At 39.4% G+C, this 23,071-nt stretch overlaps 1 protein-coding gene across 2 annotated transcripts in view; it reads right to left on the bottom strand.

Moving 5' to 3' along the window:
- Nucleotides 1-2,672: 2,672 nt before the first annotated feature.
- KCNK13 (potassium two pore domain channel subfamily K member 13) overlaps nt 2,673-23,071 on the bottom strand; it is a 51,407-nt gene continuing 31,008 nt past the window's right edge. For both annotated transcript variants that reach the window (XM_054635524.2, XM_077180610.1), the window contains one exon: nt 2,673-11,457. In XM_054635524.2, the coding sequence (XP_054491499.1) occupies nt 10,565-11,457 (893 nt within the window). In that variant the 3' untranslated portion in view covers nt 2,673-10,564. The remainder of the gene's footprint in view (nt 11,458-23,071) is intronic.

Below are 23,071 nucleotides of genomic sequence, written 5' to 3'. Positions count from 1 at the left end.
GTCCTTTCCTTCCCTTCAAAAGAATATTCTGTTCCTGTAATAATAACTCAAACACTTTGATTATCATGCATTCTCCTGCTGCAGTTTACCACAATAATAGGATTACCATGCATTTGCTTACACATTTCTTAAAAACCAGGCCTAAACATTTCCACTTTAGCATGTCATCAGAAAGGAGACCAGTGATTCCCTTCTCAAAGTCCCAACATGCATCCAGTCTTTGACGTCCAGTGTCACTTCCTAATGGTAGTAAGAAGATGAGGGGTATGTTTAGTCAAATCTCATCACTTTCCTTTCTGTGGTCCTGTTCTACATGGTCTCTGTTGTTTGTTATTATTATTATTAACTTGTATTTGCCTCCAGAGGCCCCATTTAGCTCTGTGCCAGAAATTGCTTCCTGCAGTTATTGCTGCTGCCAAACAGTTGTGCTACAACTCCTCTCATGAGCCCATTCAAAGCTGATCAAAATCAAGAGAGTGATGACTTTACTGTACTGACCTGTTTCATACAAAGCTGATTTTGTATATTTAATGTGTAACTCTCCGGGGTTCAGAGAGGGAGCAACACAACTTCCCTCCAGCAAGCCTTAGCTCAGGGCAGCTTTCCTGCAAGGAGGATTTGCTTATGATGGGTACCTGATATGGGCACTAAGTACATTTAATACCTTCTTTTTTTCTGTCAGAAGAGTATTTCCTTGGATGATAAGCCAAGGTGCCTTAAACTAATGAATAATGAACTCCCTCACATTCAGCACGTACATTATAAATCCACAAGGTTTGTTTGGGAATTGAAGCAAGGAGGTTTCTATCATCTGCTGGTCACAAGTTCCTGCTCTCTTTAAGGAGATCAATGTTTGAAAAAAGATAATCAACAGCCTGATACACCAAGGGAATAATATTCTTGAAAAACCTTTTTATCACACACACAAAAATAGTTGTTTTGTGTTTCAGTACTTGTAGCCAGTAAGGTTAAATTTGTCTAGCATAATTCCACTTCAAATAGGATTTTATATATAAACTTAAAATAATATTTATGGAAAAATATTCCATGCTGATGTTGGACTTTTTAAAAATGGATTTTAATCAGCAGAATGGAAATACATGCTGTGTTTTACACATGTGTTGGGGATTAGTATTTTTACTTTTGTTTCTTTCTCTCATGGAATTTTGTCCCATCTGTTGCTAAGAAACAATAACTACTGTTCTTAAGAGAGCAAAAGATGTGACTGGGAGGAAGAGGAGGAAGAAGGTACAGGTGGTTACTTTCTTACCTGTGGGGGTCTCTCTTAGGAAAAGCAAAGATACTGGCGATTTTGGCTGGGTGGTGATGGGCTGGGCTTCTTTCCCTCCCTCGCTTTCCACATCGAAGGAGGCACGGACGGTCTGTGGGTGCTGCCCAGAGGATTCGCTGCCATGATGGAGCTGTTCTCATCCCACTCTGCTACCATGGGTGAGCCTTTGCTCATTAGAGCAGCTGTTGAACTGGGGCCTTCCTAACACCCATTCTGATTGGAAGGGACCCTCACCACCTATTCAGGTACCTTAGGGAAAAAACCCAGGACCCCAACCTGCTCCCCCTTCCCAGAGGAGGTGTCTCCCTGATTCGTGTGGCAGCTGCTATGGAGGAGCTGCTGCCAAGCCCCGCTGCTTCCTGCTGCTGTCTCGGGCTTTTTTGCTACACTCAAACCCACACCCCGTGCCTGCCGGGACACTCCCTGTCTCCTGCTACAGCTGCAGAGTTTCTGACACATTTCCTTTGCTACTCTGGGGCCTGCTCACCCCTGCTGTCCCAGCCGTCTCTCCGCAGTTCCTGCTGCAGCCCACCTCCCACCCAGCCCGGCGGCCATTGCCGCCTGAGGGAGGCCGCGCTCCCGCTGTAGCGCCCCCTGCCGGCGCGGGGGAATCATCGCACCCGCCCTGCCCAGCCGGGAGCCAGCAGCGCCCCCGCTGGCTGTGACCAGAACTGCAGGGACGGGGCAGCACCGCACCAAGAGGTTCCACCGGGTCCCTGGCTGGGTTTGTGGTTGCTGCCATAGTTGCTGTTTGTTCGCCTTGTTATGTACATACACACGCTCGTAAAGAACTGTTATTCCTATCCCCATATCTTTGCCTGACAGCCTCTTAATTTCAAAATTACAGTAATCCAGAGGGAAGGGGATTTTTTCCATTCCAAGGGAGGTTCCTTCCCTTGGCAGACATCTGTCTTTCAAACCAAGACAATGTGTGAAAGCAAACCTAAGTCCTTCCATCTATTGCCAAAGTACTTCTGTATTTTTCAGCCTGAATTCTTCCAGGTGATCTTTCTATTAGTTTCATCGATTTCTGTAGCTCTGGGAACACAACTATTTTACAATATGCAACTGTAAAAGGACAGAGTGGCGTTTTATGTTGGACATTTGGCAAATCAAGATTTACTTTTGTAAAATTTTAAAATTTATCCACTTTTCCATCACCTAATCAGTTGTGCAAATTCCCTTGAGATCTGAAACCTAAATCTTTTTTAGCTCATATCTGACAGCCAGGAATAAAAATATTGCAATTGCAGCTTACTGTCATTTACACTTGATGAAACTAACACCAAATGAGTGTAAAATTGATTGGGAAACAGCGTTCAGACAACAGTAGGTAGAGACCAATAGTTTTGTTTCAAACAGGAAGAAAGTATCGACTCGGTTTTGCAAAAATAGTGAGTCACTGTTTTTATTACGAACTTGGATGATGGAATACAGGACACAATTTTAGGTCTGAAGATGATTCCAGGCACTCAGGGTGGCAAAGATGCTGAAAGACTAGGATTCAAACCAATATGCACATGGGAAAGAGATCTGGAAAAACCAGAAGTAACTCAATAACAATCCATGAAAGTTGTACATCGGAATAATCACCTGCATAATTGGAAGCACTAAAGTTTAGGTAACAGTTTTGAAAAAAAAGAATTTGGCATTGATATTATATGAAAAACTGAAGATGAATGAACAGTGTTTTAAAATAGCAAGCACCAGTCCAGACACAGGAACAGGATAGGTAAGCAAGATGAGGAAAATAATCGTGCTGCTCCATGCTCTCTTAATAATATATTTTCTCTCTCTGTATCTCATTTTGAGCACTGTACTTGAAAGGAAAAGTGACCAAGAGATGAAACACAATCTGGAGCACAGTAGAGCAATGGTAGAAAATGTCACATAAGGAAGGGGATATTTCTAGCCTGAGATAGCAAAGACTGAGATGAGATATTGTAAGAAATACCTTCCTTTCAAAAAGGGGGGGAATATTCTGTTCTCCATATTCAGCAGGGCTCAAATGCAAACAGTGTGCCTCAGCTGTAGCAAGGGAGAGATAAATTTAGTGCCCGGGAAAATGTTTAAAATTAAGATGCTCTGCCATAGGTTTGCAATAGGTTGCCTGGGACAACTGTGAAATCTCTAACACTGGAAATTCATTAGAAGAATCACAAAATTCTCCATTTTCTTATTGTCATGAGCTGTGGTTTGTGGATTCTAATTCCTGCTATTGCACAGACCTATTACATGGTGCCAAACAAGGACCAAATCTTCTGCAAATAGGGTGAACCATTTCTGTAGCTTCTGTTGTTCATGAACAGGGCCTTAAAGCCTTAGGAATCCAAAGCAGGTAAAAGAGTGAAAGGCAAGGATAGAACCGTGAACAAAGTTAAATCCTGGCAGATTAAAGGGATCTTTTTTTTAGAGATGCTAAAATATCACAACACTTGTTGTTTACCCTTTGCATCTATGCTGCAATCTGAGGAGGTGTAAGCTCTGTTTGACACCTTCTCAGCTGATGGGGCATTCAGAACTCTCTGTGCCTCACTTGCTTTTCCTCCTGACTTGCTTTGTGTGGTACATGTACCATGGTATATTTGGCTAACAGAAGAATTTGGTGAACTAAGAAAAAAAGTAAATGGAAAGAACAAAAAAAAAAAAAGAGGGAGAAAGGTCTTGCAGGTGAGGACTGAGAACAGAAAGCTGAGGGAAAGAACAAGATGACACAAGCAGTCAGCACAGGGCAACTCTTCCTTTCTTTACCCTTGCAAAACTGCAGGAATTTTCATGGAAAATGGGTTATTTGTTAGAGTTTTTTCAGCTGATGAAATGAATGACTACCAAACAATTCTTAGAGATAATAATCTGGGTACTTTCAATTTTAAATTGGTCTTCTTAAGAAGTAGATGATTATTTTTTAGACCAAAAAATGGTTCCTGTGCAATAACTTATTGCAGAACACAACACTGCATGAGTAGAACCGGTATTTGTACAGCTGTTGGTAAAAACAAAGGCTAGTCACATTTCTTTGGATTATTTTGTAAAGTGAAATTAATTCTTGTGCAAAATGCCAGATAAAGAATCCAGTAGCAAAGTCTCCATTGGTTTCAGCAGAGCAGAATCCATTCTTGAATCCAGCCAAATCCAATGTGTAGAGCCAAAGTGCCATGAATTGCTTGCCAATAGGATCCTGCCTGGGAGCCTATTGCAGACAGACTGACCTTTCCAGGCCCTGCCATCTCAAATAAGACTGCCAACAATAATGATACCTAGGGATCAAAACACCCATCTGCTGCTTATGAGGCTGAGAAAAGCAGCAGTCTGGATGCTATTTACAAAGAAATTTGTTTAACTTAGAGCTAGTATTTGCCCAAATGTAATGGTGCAGAGGAAGGTCTGTCACTTTCTCTTGGTAGGGGTGTTGCTCAGTCAGGACACTGTGAACAGAGTGCTGAAGAAGCATCATGCAGAAATTACAGATGGGCAGGAACTAGCTAGGCCTGCTTTGGAAAAGGGTGACAGGATGGCATCCAGAGGCATCTTCCATAGCAAATTATTCTGTGCATCTCTGAAATGGTGGTTTTGGACAGCATTTTCTCTGTCTAGTTCTGGCCCTGGGCACTAAGTGCAGACAGCAGAACACCCAGAGGTTAATGGCCAGCAATTGCTGCTACTGCCGCAGTAAGGACTCTTCTGGACACTACTCAGTGTCTCCCTGACCATTGCAGAAATGAGAACAATGGTGATTCCAGCCTTTTGCATGCTAACAAACCTAGAACAGCACCCACTGCTCAGACCATCAGCTCATTGCCTCATTTAACAGGTGAACAAATAAAAGTTCTTTCAATTGAGCTGTGACTACTGACTAATAAGACCAAACCTCTTTGGTGAGCTGGAGAAATTACTCTGATGTAAACTTGAGTTAGGATAAAGAGAAGGATTTCTGCAGCTCCAAGCAATACATGTAAAGTTTATGTAAGGTCATTTTTATTTTTCTTCATGTGAATCTTTTTCTTCTAAAGATATGGAAAAAGCAAGGTTACATTTTCTAAGATAAGACAAACAGAAAACACTGACAGTGTTCTATGGCTTTACAAGGGGGAATAGCTGTGAAAAGCATTTTGAAAGATAACATTTGTGAAAACAAAGCCATCTTGCCCCTCTGGGAGCTTCTGTATGTACCTAATAGGAAATCCATTTGAGTCCAGAAATTGCACCCTTGCCTGGAAAGAGTTGATTCTGCCTTTCATCAAACTTCCCCTTTATAGAAAGCTAGACAGTCTGTGGAGAATAATATTTCATTTAAAACATATCTCACTATTGTGCCTCTCAAAATCTTTGCAAATTTATATTTATTCTATTATCACAAATAATTAAAAATAATGAAAACTGAAGACATATATTAGAATGAAACTGAAAAAATCAAAATATAACATAGTGTGTTTTTTCTATAAGGTTGTTCTTAGACTTACTTATGCTCTTATAAGTTTACAGTCATGTGGGTTTTGTGTGGTTTGACATAAAACAGCTCTAACAGGCTATATCAAAAAGCTTCCGACTACTTGGATATGAAGAGTCCTTCTTTGTGGTCACAACTTCTTTTAAATCTAATAAAAAATAAGACTATGTTGGTCCACCTTGATGAACAATGGCTTTCATTTTCCTAGTGAAATGTGACCTTTCAAGTAATAAGCAGAGTATTGAGTAGATATTGTTGCCAATGCCCATAGATGTTTGGAAAATAAGGAGTAGGGAAGGGATTATATTCTTATTTCCTGGATTAAGCAAAAAATACTGTGAACATTCTCAAACAGACACATTGTACTTGTGTATTTGGCAGTATTTTCTGCCCAGGGGAAAGAAAACACTTGTTGATTCTCCACAGCTTGTACATGAAATTAGATAAAATAACTGTACTATTTCTTCAAGGATCTAAGAAAGTGCTGTGTTAGCCCAGTGTTAGTAGCCTAAATTAAAACAACAGAAGATTCCAGCTGTATTGCTTGGAAATGCTGACCCTTCTCTAAGCTAAGGCTCACTCAGCTTCTGTTCCCAGAGTAGGGATATCAGGGGGTCACACAAAGAGTTCTACTTCCACAGCTGTTGGAGAGGAGTCATCCAAACAACTTAATATCCTCCACCTCCAGATAAAGTTTATTCAAATATAATATTAATCAAGAAACTCTTTTCCCAACCTAACCTCTTTCTCTTGATCAATTCAGTCAGAGAAATGTAGCTGCTTTATTTTTTTTATACCTAGCCCAACTTTCTCTTTGCTCTTCAATTTGTAAATGTGTCAAATATCATTTAAACTGACAGAGGCCAAGATTAAATCAAACAAAATTTAAACATTGTTTGTGTTATTTGGTTGATGCAAAGCTTTCACCATAAAATGCTTTTAGATAAATTAATTCAGCTATTAGAGTGCTGCAGCACTGAAACTTTGCTCCAACAGTTTGAACTTTTCAGGTCATCTTAGATTCAAAACCTAATACATGGCTGGGATTCTGAAACTGCCTAAGGGAATCAGGTACCTGACTTCTACTGGAAGTCGGTGTGTGGTGGGAAGTTAATTGACTTCCAGCAAGAATTAAATGCCTTTGAAGAGTCTATTCATGTCCTTGCAAAAAGCAGCCCATGTCCTTCATGGAGATAAATGAATGTTACTGCTTTCACACCCACCTACCAGCAAAGTGCCTGATGCACACATTTTATAAAACCTAAACAAGACAGAAAACCCTTAGAGCTACCTCTACTTTTATTTGATTGTATTTTGGTTAGCACTAAATATTTCCTTTCAATGTAAAATAATTATAGTGTTCAATAATGATATTACTAAGTTGTGGCATAATGATAAGGTTATATTTCAGCAGATTACTCCATTAAGGACTTTCAGTTTCAGCCTGGCTGCAACCTGCAGTTTAACCCACTGATTTTAGCAGTACTCCTGACCTTTTAAAGTGCAGATGCAAAATCTCAATGCATCCAAGGTTTCCCTCTAAGCATTTTTGCCTTAAAAACCTCATCCCTATATCTCAATGGCCACCATGAAAATTCATGGCAGGCAATAGAGAAACTCAGTACTTTTGAAAACAGGTTTCTGTCTTGTTGACTGAGATTTTAGTGTTAAGCAATCTGGCATTAAAATTTGCACAGCTTTAAAAATAGATTCCTGACTATTTCCTTTAATTCCTCATTGCTACTTTTAAAAGTAATGCAAGAAATATGATGTTATCTGTATTTTTATTGTAATTTACTTTTCATAGAGGGTGGGCATTTGTCACTCCTGTGTTAAATTCTGCTCTTCTTTTGGTATGTGTACATCTGTATCTCCACATGTTTTATTATCTTCAATATCTTTATTAAAATTAATATCTTGATATTAAACTATAATATTATAGCTCATTATAATCAGAGCTTTTGGAGATTTCTCTCTTCAAGGCCTTTACTAAAACAACTGTAATACCATGGGACTGTAGCCAGAAATTTCTCTCTCTGATCTTAAAAGTCTTGTTTATCCAGAGATATTCTTTAAGAATTCTACAGTCTCCTTGGCAAAGTTACTTCATTCAATGTTGAGTGTGGCTGCTGTAAGGGGAACTCAATGACAAAGTGAGAGGTCTCTTAGGGACAGGATGATGTCATGGTACAAGATGACACAGGGATAGAATATGCTTGTCCCTCATCTCTGGCAATTGACATCTGTATAGAGATGATTAGTGCAGCTATTCCCTCACTACCTTCAGTGGACATGAAATCCAACCACAAAACCAGTGCAGAGATCTTGCACCTGGCAGGCTTGGGCCATGAGGAAGGCAGTGCTTGAGTGAGCAGAAGGTCAGGGCTGATCAATGAAAACAGAGCTAGTGTACACCAAAGATCCCTCACAGCCTTGTCAAGTCTCTTGGATAAAGACTATTTATTAGTCCCTTGCTTTTATAACCATAGATGTGTTCAGACTTATTGAAAATAGCTGACAAAGATTCCTCTGTGGTGATGAGAAACCAGCACTTGTTACCAGAAAGAATGGAACAGAGCAATACAACTGTCTCATGTCTTGAAACTATCTGAAGACCTTAATGACTGCTGAAGCAATGGGTTAAATCCTATACTATTTCTGCTAGCTGGCAGAGAAATACATCAAAAACAATGAGATCTTAGGCTTACAGGCAGTGAACAGAGGTGTTTCTGAATGAATTTGGAAAGAAGGCTACAGAGCAGTACTTCTCTGTTTTTATAGCCAAGTATTTTTATTCAGTGAGATTAAGACAAAGAAGGCCTTGAGATTAAAAAAAAAAAGAAAGTGTAACAGTGTAATGGATCTTGGGTATTATAATTTCATCTTAAATAGCTCAGTAGCAATTTTTGCTAAAACATACCCCCCTCCCCAAAAAACCAAACAAAACTGCACTTCTCACAAACTTAGGTTTGGAAGCTGATTCAGATTTTACATGGATGCAAATGTGAAGGGATACTGCTAAAACTATTCCGTTGCTGCACAGATTAGTTGACAGATATCAGAATTTGGATTTCAATTTGAAGATTTCCTTGTAATTAAGAACAGCAGGATTTGACTTAAATCAGAATTTTTACCCCTAATAACATCAAAAGAGCTTGCAATTTTTTCACTAGTTAAGTACATTTGTTGAATATCTTGGGTTAGCTTATTATATTAAAGGATTCCAAGCTTTTGTTTTCAAGTTCAAATATTGATAAAATGAATATAAAAATGTTATTCTATAATATTAAAAACCTAAGTGAAAGAACTTTAGACCAGAATAAAGAAAAAGAATCAACTCCTAACACAAATGAGACTGAAAAGGCTATCTGCACTGTTCCATATGAGAGAACCACACAATGATGTTCTAAATTTCCTAATATTGCAGTATTCTGAAAGGCTTTCCAGCTGTGAGAAAACATTTAGTCCTGATGCATATACTACTCTTTCCAGGAGATGGGGTCCTTTGTGACCAGTTCTGCTTATTTACACTCTTGTATACTGTTTAGCTTTAATGTGTTGCAAGTTTAAAGGAGAGCCAGGAATTCAGCCCAGTCTTCCTTAAATTCTTGCTAGAATTTATGTTAATTTAATTCCTAATTTCTCTAGCTACCTAATACAAAGGATGATTTCATTGTCATTTAAGATCACTTCTTTTCCTCTTTTCATGATCTTCTCACTGTTATTATTCTTCTCATTGAAATTTCCTTTCTAGTCATAATGAGCACTCAGAGCATTTCATTGAGAAAAACAAGGAATTAAAACATTTTCTATTTCCCTAATCAAGACACTGTCATTATTATCACTGAAAGCCAGGGAAACAGATGAAGAATGACAGAGTTACACGAAAGAGAAAAAGGACACTGCCAAAGTGATTCTGTGATCACAGTCATTTATAATAACACTCTGGATGCTGGCATAGCAATCTAATTGCATACTAAAGCCTGTTGTGTAAACTCAGTTACTAGTTGCATTACAGATGCTGATGCTTCAGTCACAATTGAGGGAAATAAGAACAGAAATTTGGAAAGTCCTTGATTGTTATTGTGGAATAATTCATACCACTCATCAATATGTCAATTTTCAATTTAATTTGACATTTTTGAAGCAGAAAGCCACAGTGATTCAACTCTAGAAGAAAAAGTATCCTTGGAAAAGAACCGTGTTTTGAAAATGAAGAAAACAAAAGTAGGATAAGTTTTTATTCTATCACTTTTGACAGTATCCTATTATAGGAAAGACTAAATAAATTTTAAAGGCAAAACTCTCTCCCCATTCACACTACAATAGCTCCAGAATATACCTACCAACTTTCATACTATTTTCCATTAAATTAGATCTGCAATATCACAAAGGCTGATTCATCTTTTGGTCTCAGATAAGTCACTTCCAGGAAACAGGCATGATGAGAGTAAGACAGAGAGTTCTAAACAATCTCTATTAAGAATGTGTTCCGTAGACACACTTGGTTTCCTCTCATCCCACAGATTTCTTATCCTGAAATCTGTATGTCACATAATGGAGAACAACAGAACATAGAAATTTTATCTGAAGGCTAAATTAAAATCCTCCTGCAGTAACCTGCTTGAGGAGTTGGGACTGGTACAATGCAAAAACATTAGATGACAGCCCCCAAAAAAGTCAAGAGGTCTTCCATCAGGAGGTATGCTCTTCACATGATCCCACCCTCAGGTGGTGCTCTCTCCCTAGCTATTTCACTTGATTCATGTTGTTTCAATACCTGTTGAAATGGTTCACACTGTTTCACTGCTATTACTGTCATTATTTTACCTATCCACACTTGTCTCTGCCAGTCTGTTATTCATAATTGCTAGGGCTCCTACCCCACCAGAGAATCCGTTTTGTTTTGAGTTAGAGCTTATTTGCCTTGGATACCCATTAGCAGTTTCTGACAGCTGTTTCTGCATGATGGCCAGTGAGACTTTATTGGAGGCCAGGAAGTCTTTCATGGAGATCATCTCCCCTGACAGACGGCGTCCGTCCGTGTCGCTCTCATTGACACCGTCGGTCTCAATGGAGATGTTCCTCCGGCTGCGCACATTTCCCGGCATCACCACGTTCCTCCGTGAACGAAATAATCTTCTTTGGCACCTGTGGCAGCACTTGCAGGCCAATTTCTTTAATATCCAGTTTATGGACTGCTTGATGACAATAGAGATCACATTAAATAAGGAGTAGATGCAGCACACCCCCATGAGTATGAAGACAAAGTTGCCAAAGCGGTAAAGGCCTTGGCTCTCATACCTGACGTTCTGGCTACTGACCAGATCACCAAAACCAATGGTGCTGAAGGCCACAAAGCAGAAGTAAAGTGAATCAAAGTAACTCCACCCTTCGATCGGTGTGTACATTGCAGAGGCACAGCAGGAAATGATGAGGGATGCTACACATAGAATCAGCATTACATAGTACACAGAGGGCTTCCAGCCCGCCAGGCTGTCCACCTCGGAGCTCCCCGAGCCCCGGCGGCCGTTGTGAGGGAGAACCCCTTTCCTCCTCAGCTGTCTCTCGTGGCAGGACTTCATGACGTAAGCTATGACAGTGATCAAGCGCTCCAGGAACAGGTTAAAGAACAAAATGGTCCCTGCACATCCTATAAGGCCGTAAAATATCAGAAAAATTTTGCCTCCAACGGTGGCTGGGGTGGTCATACCAAACCCTGGAAGACAAAAAAGAACAGTTGGAAAAAATAAATCTGTAGGTACCATGTTAGGACTTTCATCACGTGCAAGATGGATGAACTGGTAGCAAATCCTTGTGGTACAACTCAGCTTTGAGAAAAAATACATTCTCCCCAGATGTCACCCACTTGTGCTTGACAAAGTCTGAGCTGTAAGGGGAAGGAACACATGCCAGCATTTCCTCCAGAATTAGAATGAAACAAAAAGCAGAACAAAACACATGGACACGAAAAGAGAGTTTAGAGGAGGCCTGAATTTTGGTCTGGTTGCTAGGTTCACTCTTTCCCTCTTTGTGCTTTGGATTGCTTCCAGGCTTTGGGGTTATTGCAGCTGCTTTCTTCTGTCTGATGGTTTCCTGCACCATGGCTCTGTCCCAGGGGGGCCTCTTGTCTTCCAGAGATCCATCTGCACCAAATCTTTGGAACACAAGGTGAAATTTCTCTGAGGCTAACTTGACTCCTGGTGGTAGTGCAGGTGGCACATCACCCAGCACTCAGCACCCACTGTAGCCTGGCTGTGGAAGCCCAGGCTGGGAGCACACCCCAGGTGACAGCCCCTGACAGGATCATCATGAGTGTCCCAGTAGGAGTTAAAGATGCCCTGCATCTGACTTTGCTGTCTGTCAGTCATTATCAAACCCTTTTAAAATCAGCATTGCTGAAATTTTTCTATTTCTCTGTGTCCCAATCCTTAGCTCAAGTCTGCATGTGGATCTTATCAAAAGTCCCCTCTGGTCTGATTCCCTGTAATGGGATTTCTTAGACCAGGGTGCTTCAGTCTACTCTCATATACTTCCCATGCTAAAGCCTGAAAATAGTAATTTTGTTTTGGTTAAAGCTGTTGATAAGATAATCTTGCTTTAATAAGATATTATTAAAGAATAGCAAGATGTCCAGAACATCACTGAGCAAATTGGAGTAACACTCATGACAACTCTTTGCTGGTGTTTTATTAAGATTATTAAAGGACTACATAACTGACCAACTAAGCAAAAACATTTTTGTTGACAGAAGAAAAAAATCACAGGATTTTTTATTTCTCTTTGTAACTATGAGATGCCAAGTACGAAATAAACACATCAGGCTCTGAGAAACAAAGGAAAATATAGTCAGTATGACACACTTGTACTTCAAAGACAAGAAAAGAGCAATGTGAAAAGACCATGTGTCCAACAGTGCCGAACTGCGCCTCTCCTCTCTTCACTGGCAACCTGCTGCCAGCACAGATTCCTCTCTAACACTGGCCCTGCCACACTGTGAAATGTCAGCCCTTACTCTCACCCCTCCAGCCCCACTAACAACAGCTCCAAGCCTGGGCTCTCCAGAGTCTGCACTGCACTTCTGCCTGCATCCACAATCAAACACCAAGTGGCCCTACCGAAGGCTCCAGCCTCCTCATTAAATTTCTGTGCTAGGGAGAGCTGGACTGCAGCTCTGTGGTGTGGAAAGCAACATGACAAGTGACAAACCACAGACAAAATGTTCTTCACGACAAGAACTTTTTCCTGTTGTTGTCCTTGGCACTCAAATATTTCCTCTTGCTTTCCACCCTCCTTTTCTGTTCCATGGCTTGATCCTTCTATAATTGTAGTTTTTAATGCTTATTTTCAGGGCAGGCTGGCTTATATGCAAGTCATGACCTCCACCCTGTGGACAGACACAAAAAAACAATGGACAAGGGAAATCTCAGCAGCTGGTGAGATCTGCCCAAAGAAGTTGTGGGGAGGGAAGTGAGGGGCTGCCATGTCCCTTCCATAGCCTTTTCCTTGAAAATGGAAGCAGCTGTATGCTGGGCAGGGATGGAAAGGTGGGGAGCCCCTGGCACAGGGTTAACAGCATTTTGGGACTGGCAGGCCTCTCCTACAGCATAAAGCAAATGCCCTGGAAAGAATGCTGATTAAGTTTAGTGATTTTTATTTTACAGGCTGGGTGACATTTCTCGAAAGCACTGTTTCAAGTAGCAATTGAGATTATAGTTAATCAAGTGGAAATCAGATCATTCTGAGTTGGGAAAATAAAATGTTTTAAAGGTACTAAAAAGTGTTTCAATCAATTGTTTGACATGTCTGCAGTGGCACTATTGATAGAAATGCATGACAAATCCTAACTTCACCAGCCTAGCAATGAAGGCAGCATTCTTAGTAAAAATTTCAGGATCCTATTTTGAAATCGGTATGATACTGATTTGCCTCTGTCCCATGATCCATTGACTTCTATAAATTAGTATAATCTTTCTTAATATTCAGCTGAACTGACCAAGTAGATTCCTTAAGCTTCAATTTTTCTCCAAATATTGTGTTTTGGCTTTTTTTACCTATTGCTTAAGCAAGAATTCTGGGGCTTTTTGGTGAATATTCATATTAATTTTGAACTTCTCTGTAGCAGATCTACTTTATTAGAAGCTGGAGGAAATTTAATTCCAAGTAGAGTCAGCGAAATTTTTCTAAGCACTGCACACCTCCCATGGAAAACAAATCTTTAGATTTTGTTATGGCAGCAAAATTTCTGTTATGAAGTCTGGTGCTGCAAAGCACTCTAAAATTCACCTGTGTGTTCAGGTTATATTGTGTGGATATATTAAAAAAAAACAAAACACAACTAATAAGGGAAATCACATCAACAGTATAATATAATCACTTGTCATTATTTCTTGAAGTACTGGGTATAAATGGAGAAAAGTGAGCAGCTGTATTTCTTATCAATAGCCAGTTTGATAAGAAGGACTGAGGTCCAACAGGAAGTTCTCCTAAAGCAGAATTCTCCAACAGCAAACAGTGAATAACATCAAGCAAGTATTAATCTCAATCTAACAGTAAAAAGATTATACTGAAATCAAACAAGAGGAAAAGGCATCAACTGCCTATTCCTGGCCAATATTAGGTAATTTCATCTTTTCTGCTGCAAACTGCTCCAGTGCTACCAGCTGCTGTAAGTGTTTCTCATGGGTCATTATCCACACTCATCTCCCTCTGCCTGGTGACACATGGTTTGGCATTTTGTGTTTTAATTCTGGATGTCCTGACATTCACAGGTTACATTAATTAAAACTTCATTTCCTGGTGCAACTGGTGCCATGAAAAAGTATGAGAAATCATTCATCAGTCCTAATCCCTCAAGAATGAAGCCCGGGGTGCCCCAAATAGTTTGTAAGTAGGGAGACTGGGACAGACATAGAGATTTCACAGTTAATTTTAGATCATGCAATTGGGTCTTTCTATTTTCTGAAAAATATCTCTCTTTTCTGATAGGTCTCATTTCTTTTCTGAATGTGTGCAGTTCACTGCTCCCGCCCTTCCCACAAAGAGGAAGTAGGTAGAAAGAGGGGGCAACAATGAGTCATTGTGATGTTAGAAATATAAATATCAATAAAAACCAGGTTCCAGTTTAGCCTACAATGACAGCTTTTTGTGATGTGGTGTCTGTACTCCTAATGTAGTTTATTTCTTTTTTTCTGTCAGTTCAGTTTAGACACTCATTGGAGAAATGATTAATTTCCAGTGCAATAGACAATAGATAATAATTGAGGTTCATGATAGGTGTGAACCAAACTAAATAGGACAAAGAGTTTCAACTGCAGTGAAAAAAAAATCAAGAAAATAGTAATTAGTAAAGAGAAATACAGGAAGACTTAAATACCTGCAAAGATGCTGACCCTCTTTTTTCAGACACATTCTGTACTGAACTTTCTACATAAGGATGTTTTGTGCTTCTAAAAGAGACAGATGAAATAACTCTAGGAGAAGCTGTACCTCAAAGACTTAGTTGAGAAAATGTCCTGTACTTTGCACTGTTCCAACAGTGTGCAGACACCAATACTTTGGCAAAATTCACTTCTCCCATGATAGCCTCCTCTGGTGCTCTCTGAGCAGGATAAGTGCTCCTGACAAGACTACTTCTGCTGGAGTAATTCTCCCCTGTAGAGACTCCTGTAGGAACAGCTAAAGGGCTCTCAAATCTTGTCACATCACTGCCTTCATGACACTGCTATGTCAGCAAGCTTGTAAAAGTGCCCTGTTCCAGAAAGGAAGGAGGACATTAAGTCCTTCCCAGAACGAGAAGAAAAAGACTCATTTCTGTGAAGACTTCCACTGCATGAGAAGCCACATTGATGGAAGCAGGCATGGTGCTGTCACAGCTACCTGATGGTAACAAACCTGCACTTAGGTCCAATTTCTGATATGAGAAAACATCTTTAGTGTTGTTGATTTTGCTAAGTCTATGCAGAAAAGTGCACACACACACACATGCATGCAGGCACCTCTGATTTCCCATCAGTGGAAGATCAGCATCTGAACTGTGCAGCTGGCTAGTGAGACATACATCCATGCATGTTGTCTTAAACATTAATTTCAACATATTGATCTTGTTTCTTATGAGGAAGGGAGAATGAGCTAGCCATGAAACTTTCCTTTAATGGAAAAATTATTTGACAAAATAATATTTTATCAGGACAGTCTAGGATGTCCTGATAAAATTTTATCAATTTATTTAATTGCCAATGCTGTTTTCTTGTGCAGATGGCTAAGTGGTGGGGAAAGACACATCCTGCCCAGGGAGGCAGGGACACATGGCTATAACAGCATTCCTTTGTGCTCTATACCTTCTGTTCCCAGATTTGTCTGCCTGAGCAACCTCTGCACCTCCTGCCCAGCATCTCCAGCACTCCAGAGCTGTAAAACCTGGAAATGTCTCCTGGGCTACTTGAGCTGAGTCATAACTGCAGACTGCTGTGATGAGTGCTCAGCTGCTTGGAGACCTGGGACCTGCCCTGAGTGCTGCTGCAGCTGCTTCCATCTGTGTCAGAGTGCACCTGCTGTGCCATGCACAGGCAGGATGAGAGGGATGTAACCTCCTGCAGACCTCCTGGCAGGGTTCAGTCCATTCCAAAAGCGCAAACACTGATGCTGGAACTAATGGTGTAGGATGTCTTGATGAAACTATACCTATATGAGATCTTTTTCCCTCTCTAACCTGTTTGGAGACTCATCACAGAGTGCTGACAGACAGCACTCTGGACACTGTTTCAGGGAGGCTGGAGATAATGATTTGAGGACTGCATGGATGCCATGCTTGGTCTGTGCCATGACTGGGACAGGAGCCTTGTGTAACAGCTTGGGCACAACATTTCTTTCCCTCTGAGAAAAGGCTTCTGTAAACCAACCCTGTGACACAGGTGCAGGTTGGTGTCACACCAAGTTTAAATGGGACTTCAAGGGTAGAAATAGCAAAACCTTGGGCTTTCACTGATTTGTTCTGCAAGGCATAAGAAAAACTGGTTTTGTGTTAATGTGTGAGGCAAAGTCTCTATTTAACAAGCAAAGTTCAGCTCACAGAGAGTCACTGTTAAACCCTCTCTGGAGAGCTGGATGCCTGTTACTGCCCTTCTCTCATCTCACATATGGAAACTGCATGTTCTGCCTTGAACAGAAACCTACCTTAAAAGAAGTTTCCGATGTTAAGAAATTTAAAAGACATAAGCAGAAGGAATGCTAAAGGGACAACATTAAATGAACAATGTCATCAAAAAATCAGTTTCAATAGACATTTTAGTCATTGCAAGATTTTCACATAAGATAAATTAAGGAAACCTTGCCATTCTGTTTTATATAGTTTAGGTTATATTTTATTTAAAATTCACACAAGGTCTTCTATAAGAAATGTACACAGCCTAGTTACAGCTTCCGTGTGATCATAAATTCAATCTATAAATGTTTTATATCTACCTTCATGTTTCTGTTTATAATTTTTATGTAGTTTTTGATGCTGAAGGTGCTAGGTCTAGTGCCTTTCCACTACCCCTAGATAGATTTGTACCTCTGTACAGCTTTCGTGTTACTATCGGGATGGAACAAAGTTCAGTTTTGAAATACCTTATTACTATTTTCAAATTTCATAATTTGTGAACAGTGATTTAAAGGCTTTTATTTAGCTTTAAAACATATAAACATTTATCTAATTAAATAGTGTACCTTGAATATTAAGTACATTTTTTGTATTTAATATTCAATCATATTTTCATTTTAGCATGTTGTATGAAAAAGCACTTGTGCCTGGCTCCAAGACAACCTGAAATCCTGTGCTCAAATGTGCTTAACAGCTTCTGCCTTGGTATGGGCACAGTAATACTGACGAGTGGTAGTTCTGTGGAGAAGGTTCATAACCAAAAAATATACAAAATTACATCTGAGTCAGATATATATACATATATAGAAACCTTCTTTTTTGTTGAATAGAAACATTTCTGTTGAATAGTCTACCTTACTAACAAATAGCAGTAACTTCAAACCATAATTCATCTTGGCAGGATAATAGTTTATCTGAATTGTGAATCCAATTAACACTGTTTCAAGAGTTTGTTTGCAGTCATTTGGTCTGTGTAAATATAATAACCCCAACTATTATGGAATAGGAACATAATACTGTGTACTCATTAAGCTGGAAGTTCATCTGCTCTAAAATTTTCCTTTTTAAATCGTACAAAGCTGCCTGTATTTCAAGAATTTTCAAAGGTTGATTTAAAATTGCTTATTGTTACTTTATTGCTGACACATACAGCTTTTCTCTGGAATAAAGTTTCAGCATTTCTTCTCATTTAGGGGTAAAACTATGGGAAATAAGGCAGGCTTTTTGGCCCCCTCAGGGGAAAAAACAAGTGGTGCCTGCTTGAATCCTCTTGGTAACCTGAGCTTGGGGACATACTGTTAGCAGCATCTCAGTGTAGCAGATTTTGTAAAATTAAAGCTCTTCTCTGGCTTTATATACCAACAATTTTAAGCAACAATGTCACTTGTGATTCAACTGAAGCAAAAATATCTCAGCTGTGAGTATTAAGCTCAAAAAAGAAAAGTAAAAAAAAATAAATCTGCAGTATTACAGACTGTAAGGAAGTTGGACACAGATAAGAACTTATTTTTGATAAGTTGAAGAAGGAGTATATGTGCAGGTGTGTTTGTGTGTGATTACATTTTCCTAACCAATTTCAAGCCTTATCTGGATGTCAGAGAGGAAGTTTGGTAGCCATTGCTACCAGAACCACCATGTGCCAAGGGCCTCAGCATCATTACTTCCCAGGAAATAAAAACCTCATCCAGAAAATTAGTTTGGCCTGATGCTTGGACACATCAAACTAAAAGATAGACCAAAAGACCATGGCATAAAACCAGTACAGATACTGCTTTAGTTTCTTGGAGACTGATAGAAAGCCCCAAAAAGTTAAGAAAAATGGAAAAAAAAGTCATAGTACTCAAGCAGGTGCTGCAGGGACTACAAATATGAAGCAAAGCCTGTGAGGTCACACCATGTAGAAAAGGCTGGTGGTATTGTGTGTAATAAGGATTTTGAAATATTCCATATAAAAGCAGAAGCAGATATTAACATTGTAATTAAAATTTAAAAAAACTGGCAGATGATGACAGACAACATTATCAGAGATTTCAGTGAATATTCATCATTGGACAACTGTTTATAAAGAAATGACAAATCTGAGAGTGGTTGTGATGAGCATATGATGATAAACTTCAACTTTGGTTTTATTAACTCTGAATTTTTTATCCATTAATCTGTGTCTCAAGAGCCAGGAGTTATGAAGAGGACAAAGGCTATCTCTCCTTTTTTTTTACATTTTGAAAGCAAACTTTCTTTCTGGGGTGGGAGGTGCTGGTGGATGGACACTTGGGGAAAAAGTGCGAGTTTTTCAAGCAATCATAGATTTACAGAACAGTCTGGGTTGGAAGGGGCTTTCTAAGATCATCTCATCCAGTCCCCCTGTCATGGCCAGGGACACCTTCTGCCAGACCAGTTACTCAACCTGAGTAATGATGGGCTTCTCCAAAGACTATATCACCTACCAAAAAAACCCCATTTTTGGCACCAGGTGCAAAAATGTCAAGACAAACTTAAGATACCATAACGAAGGCAAAAAAAAAAATATCAAAGAGATGTGACAATGGTAGAAAGCACAGTGAATTTTGGCTCAGTGAAAAGAGTAAGTCATTGCTGAAACCTTGTGCTGGCTTCTATCCACACAACAGCAATGTGTGTACCTTTGCTTTTGAAATGTCTGGCTTTTTCAAAATGTAAAAGGACTTGCTGGAGTCCCTGGCCTAAACCTAATGCCTATATCCCTTCCTATGAGGCTAGAGATGCTCTTTTAGTGACAGTTCTAAAGGTAAATGTCTGTAAGACAAGCATAAATTCAGTGATCAAGCCTACTCACATGATTTTAACAGGTCCAAACATTTATGTAAAACAGGGAGGCCATTTGTAAAATATGACAGGGAGGCTCAACACTCTGCTACTCCAAATCCTCCACAGTAACTTTGGCTTGCTGTTTAAATGTTGTGCCATTGCAAATGTAAAAACACCCACAACACAATAGCTATTTCAAGGGCTGAATCTCTTTTCACCTATCTGGGTGATGATCAGTCCTGCTCTCTGTGCATAAAACATATTCAGTGTCTCAGCATTTGCCTCACCCACACAAACAGTTAAACAAGGACAGGACAGGCATGCAGAGGTGGGGAGAACTGAATGAGATTCTGAGATTATAGCAAGATGCTAAGGAGTAGTTAAAAGCTACAGAGCTAGGCATTTTCTGATAAAACTGAACAGTGATGGACTATGGGCATCCCAAAATGAGACAGTGGTTAAGGTAGGAAGGGACCTCTGGAGACCAGCCAGTCCAGCCCCCTTGCTCAGCAGGTGCCCAGTTGGATGGGAATTCATCTAACAGTGATCTCTGGCTTTCCAGTCAGATATTTATAGATTTGTGGAAATAAAAATCATACCTTAATGATGCCTGGAAACAGAAGTGTTCATACATGCAAAGATAAAACTGCAGTGAATCCTTTCAGAGGTAAAATTGTGAAACTGTTTCTGAAACACTTTTGATTAAAGCTTAAATGGCCCATTAATAGATTTTGACATCTTTATTTGAAGATCTTTATTTAAATTATTTATTTCAAGAGATCTTTCTTCACTTTCTCTCTGCTTTAAGAGATTTTTCTCTGCAAGTGGCTTAACTGAGTTAACAGCATTTGTTTTGTGAGCTATTGCTGCACTGCTTTTGGAAGTGCAAGCCATTCTAGAGAAGCTCTCCTCTCTGCCTGAGGTATCTGCATATCTGCAGCTACTATTTCCAACAAAATATTTGAGAGCCTCCAGGGAAAGTGAGCCCTTCTCTGAGGATGATCCCTGAATGGAAATGATAAGGCTGAAAAATACAAGAGTAAAATCTTTGTGGGTGAAATTCTGGCTGAACTTCTAAGAGGTTACACCCACTCTGGAGTGCAGCACAGTGTGCTGCTCATTTTCTTGAAGCCTGAAGGTTGTGTCCTGGCCTCCATGCTAAGGAACAGGGACTTCAGAAAGGCCCATCTTTTCAAACATTAGTGTTTAAAGAAGGAAACACATTTTAAAATTCACAAAGAGAAATTTATCACAAGAATCATCCTAGAGATTTCAGATTATTTTGGAAGATAGCTTTTCCCAGTCTTTGGGAAGCTGTTAAACCCAGAAGCAGGAAGGTTCAGTGGTTGGCAGCTTATATACAACACTCAGTTTTGTGAATACCCTTTTCACAGATTTGGCCTGGTTTACTTGATACTGTTAATGCTGATCAGTCAAATAACTAAACTTAATTAAATTGTTTTTCACACTCTGCTTATGAAAATACTGAAGCTGAGAAAGCTTTTACTAAATATGTTTATCCAAAACCACAGTTGTATTGCCTCTTTAATTCATTGAGTATTCTTCCAGAGGAAGAAAAAATGCCCAATTTACTCCAAATACAATCTATTTGTAAATTTTAAAACCCTTGAAAAAATGACAAAATAAAGCCCTGGCTCTTCATAGAAGTTTTGAAGATGCCACTTGTACTAGTAATAGGTTTAAAGGCTTCTAACCTCATAGTTCACAGTACTTATTTGCAGCTGAACAGAATATTTTGCTTTGGAAAAGAAGAACATAATTAAATAATAGGATTTCTGAGGACTCTTAAGTGTCCAGTGACTAACTGTGTGAAAAGAAATCTGAAAGTTTTGAGGCCATTTATCAAGTCCTTTCTGGACTAGAAGGACTCTGTGCTGTCTTTTGTCTCTCTATAATGGCTTCCTGGAAGCCAAGTCCAAAACAGTTTGCCATACATGAAAAGGCAAGAATGCTTTGATACAGCATATAATGTACATACTGAAAAATAGGTACAAAACCCTATGCTACAAAGGATTCTCTTCTAAAATAAAAACTTGCTAGTGAAGTACTTGAAGAGACAGAGTCTATCAGACTTGTGAAAGAAAGGTTTTTGAACTATATAGAAAAAAAATCATTTAGACAGGAGCTGAAGAAATTAATGCTTTCAAAGTCACAGCAACTTTTCTAACAGGTAGAGAAATAAGTCACATTCTCCAAATGAGTTTTAAATGAAGAAGAAAAGATTATGCTTTTATGTGAAGTTTTGAAAAAATTCTCGACACATACGAGGAAGAATGATGCAGACAGAGAAAAAATAACCCTTTTTCAGCAGCAGAGGCAGACCACAGCTGCCAAACTCCCACAAGTGCAAAAGATAGGAAAAAACCCTAAAACCAAAACCACACCAGACTGTTGTCAGCAGTATAACATGACTTAAGCATATATTAACATAAGAATGTTGAATGACCAAATTAGGTGGTCCAGTACAAAAGTATTTTGTGAAATAACAAAAGGATTAAAAAAATTGGCTAGTAATTATTCCAAAGTACTCTGCTTCATCAAGGCTGTTAGAGCTCCTGGGGTGCTGATACTTTAATGAAACCTGGTGGTCAACCATAGTTGACCTGGTGATGCCATATTTTGCTGTGTGCTGTACTGCTACCTTCCAGGACCTTTGGGAACACATGCAAATATGTATCACACATACTGGATTTGACAAAACCTACCACTGTCCTTTCCTTTCTGGCCTCCTATGAAATGAAAATTGGCTGAAGTACTTTTTGCTCAGTGTATTTATAAGTGTGTGAATATATATATATATATATATTTGTATATATTTAAAGATGTGATTTTAAAGTTTGACTTTGAATAAAATTTTGCTTTTGAAGTGTCACAATGAATGTTTTCTAAAAAATGGTTAAAGAAAAACTAGCAAAACCATAAAACCAGCCACCAGCTGTTTTGCAGTCCCAAGAGTTATGTTTTGCTTACAAACATGACAGTAACATTCTTTACCAGATGTATGTCTGGGCTTGCTAAAATTTGTTTTTATATACTCTTGATATCTTTATGGCTTTATGATTTATCTTTCTCAAAAGCATTGCTAATAGTTCTCCTAACAGAAGAACTGGAATGACAAGCTTTAGGTAATTTAAATGACCACTTGAGAGGGGGATCTCTGCAAACTCCACGAAGTTCAGCAAGGCCCAGTGCAGGTCAGAGGGATCCCAAGCACAAATACAGCCTGGGCAGAGAATAGTTGGACATTAAACCTGGGGAGAAAGACCTGGTGGTGTTTGTGGATTAAAAGCTCAACATGACCCGGCGATGTGTGCTTGCAGTCCAGAAAGGCAACCAGATCCCAGGCTGCACCAAAACAAGTGTAATCAGCAGGTTGAGGGAGGTG

Source organism: Agelaius phoeniceus, chromosome 6, assembly GCF_051311805.1.
Source record: "Agelaius phoeniceus isolate bAgePho1 chromosome 6, bAgePho1.hap1, whole genome shotgun sequence".
In the NCBI taxonomy this organism is placed as follows: Eukaryota; Metazoa; Chordata; class Aves; order Passeriformes; family Icteridae; genus Agelaius; species Agelaius phoeniceus.
This window is presented reverse-complemented; position numbering and strand designations above follow the sequence as displayed.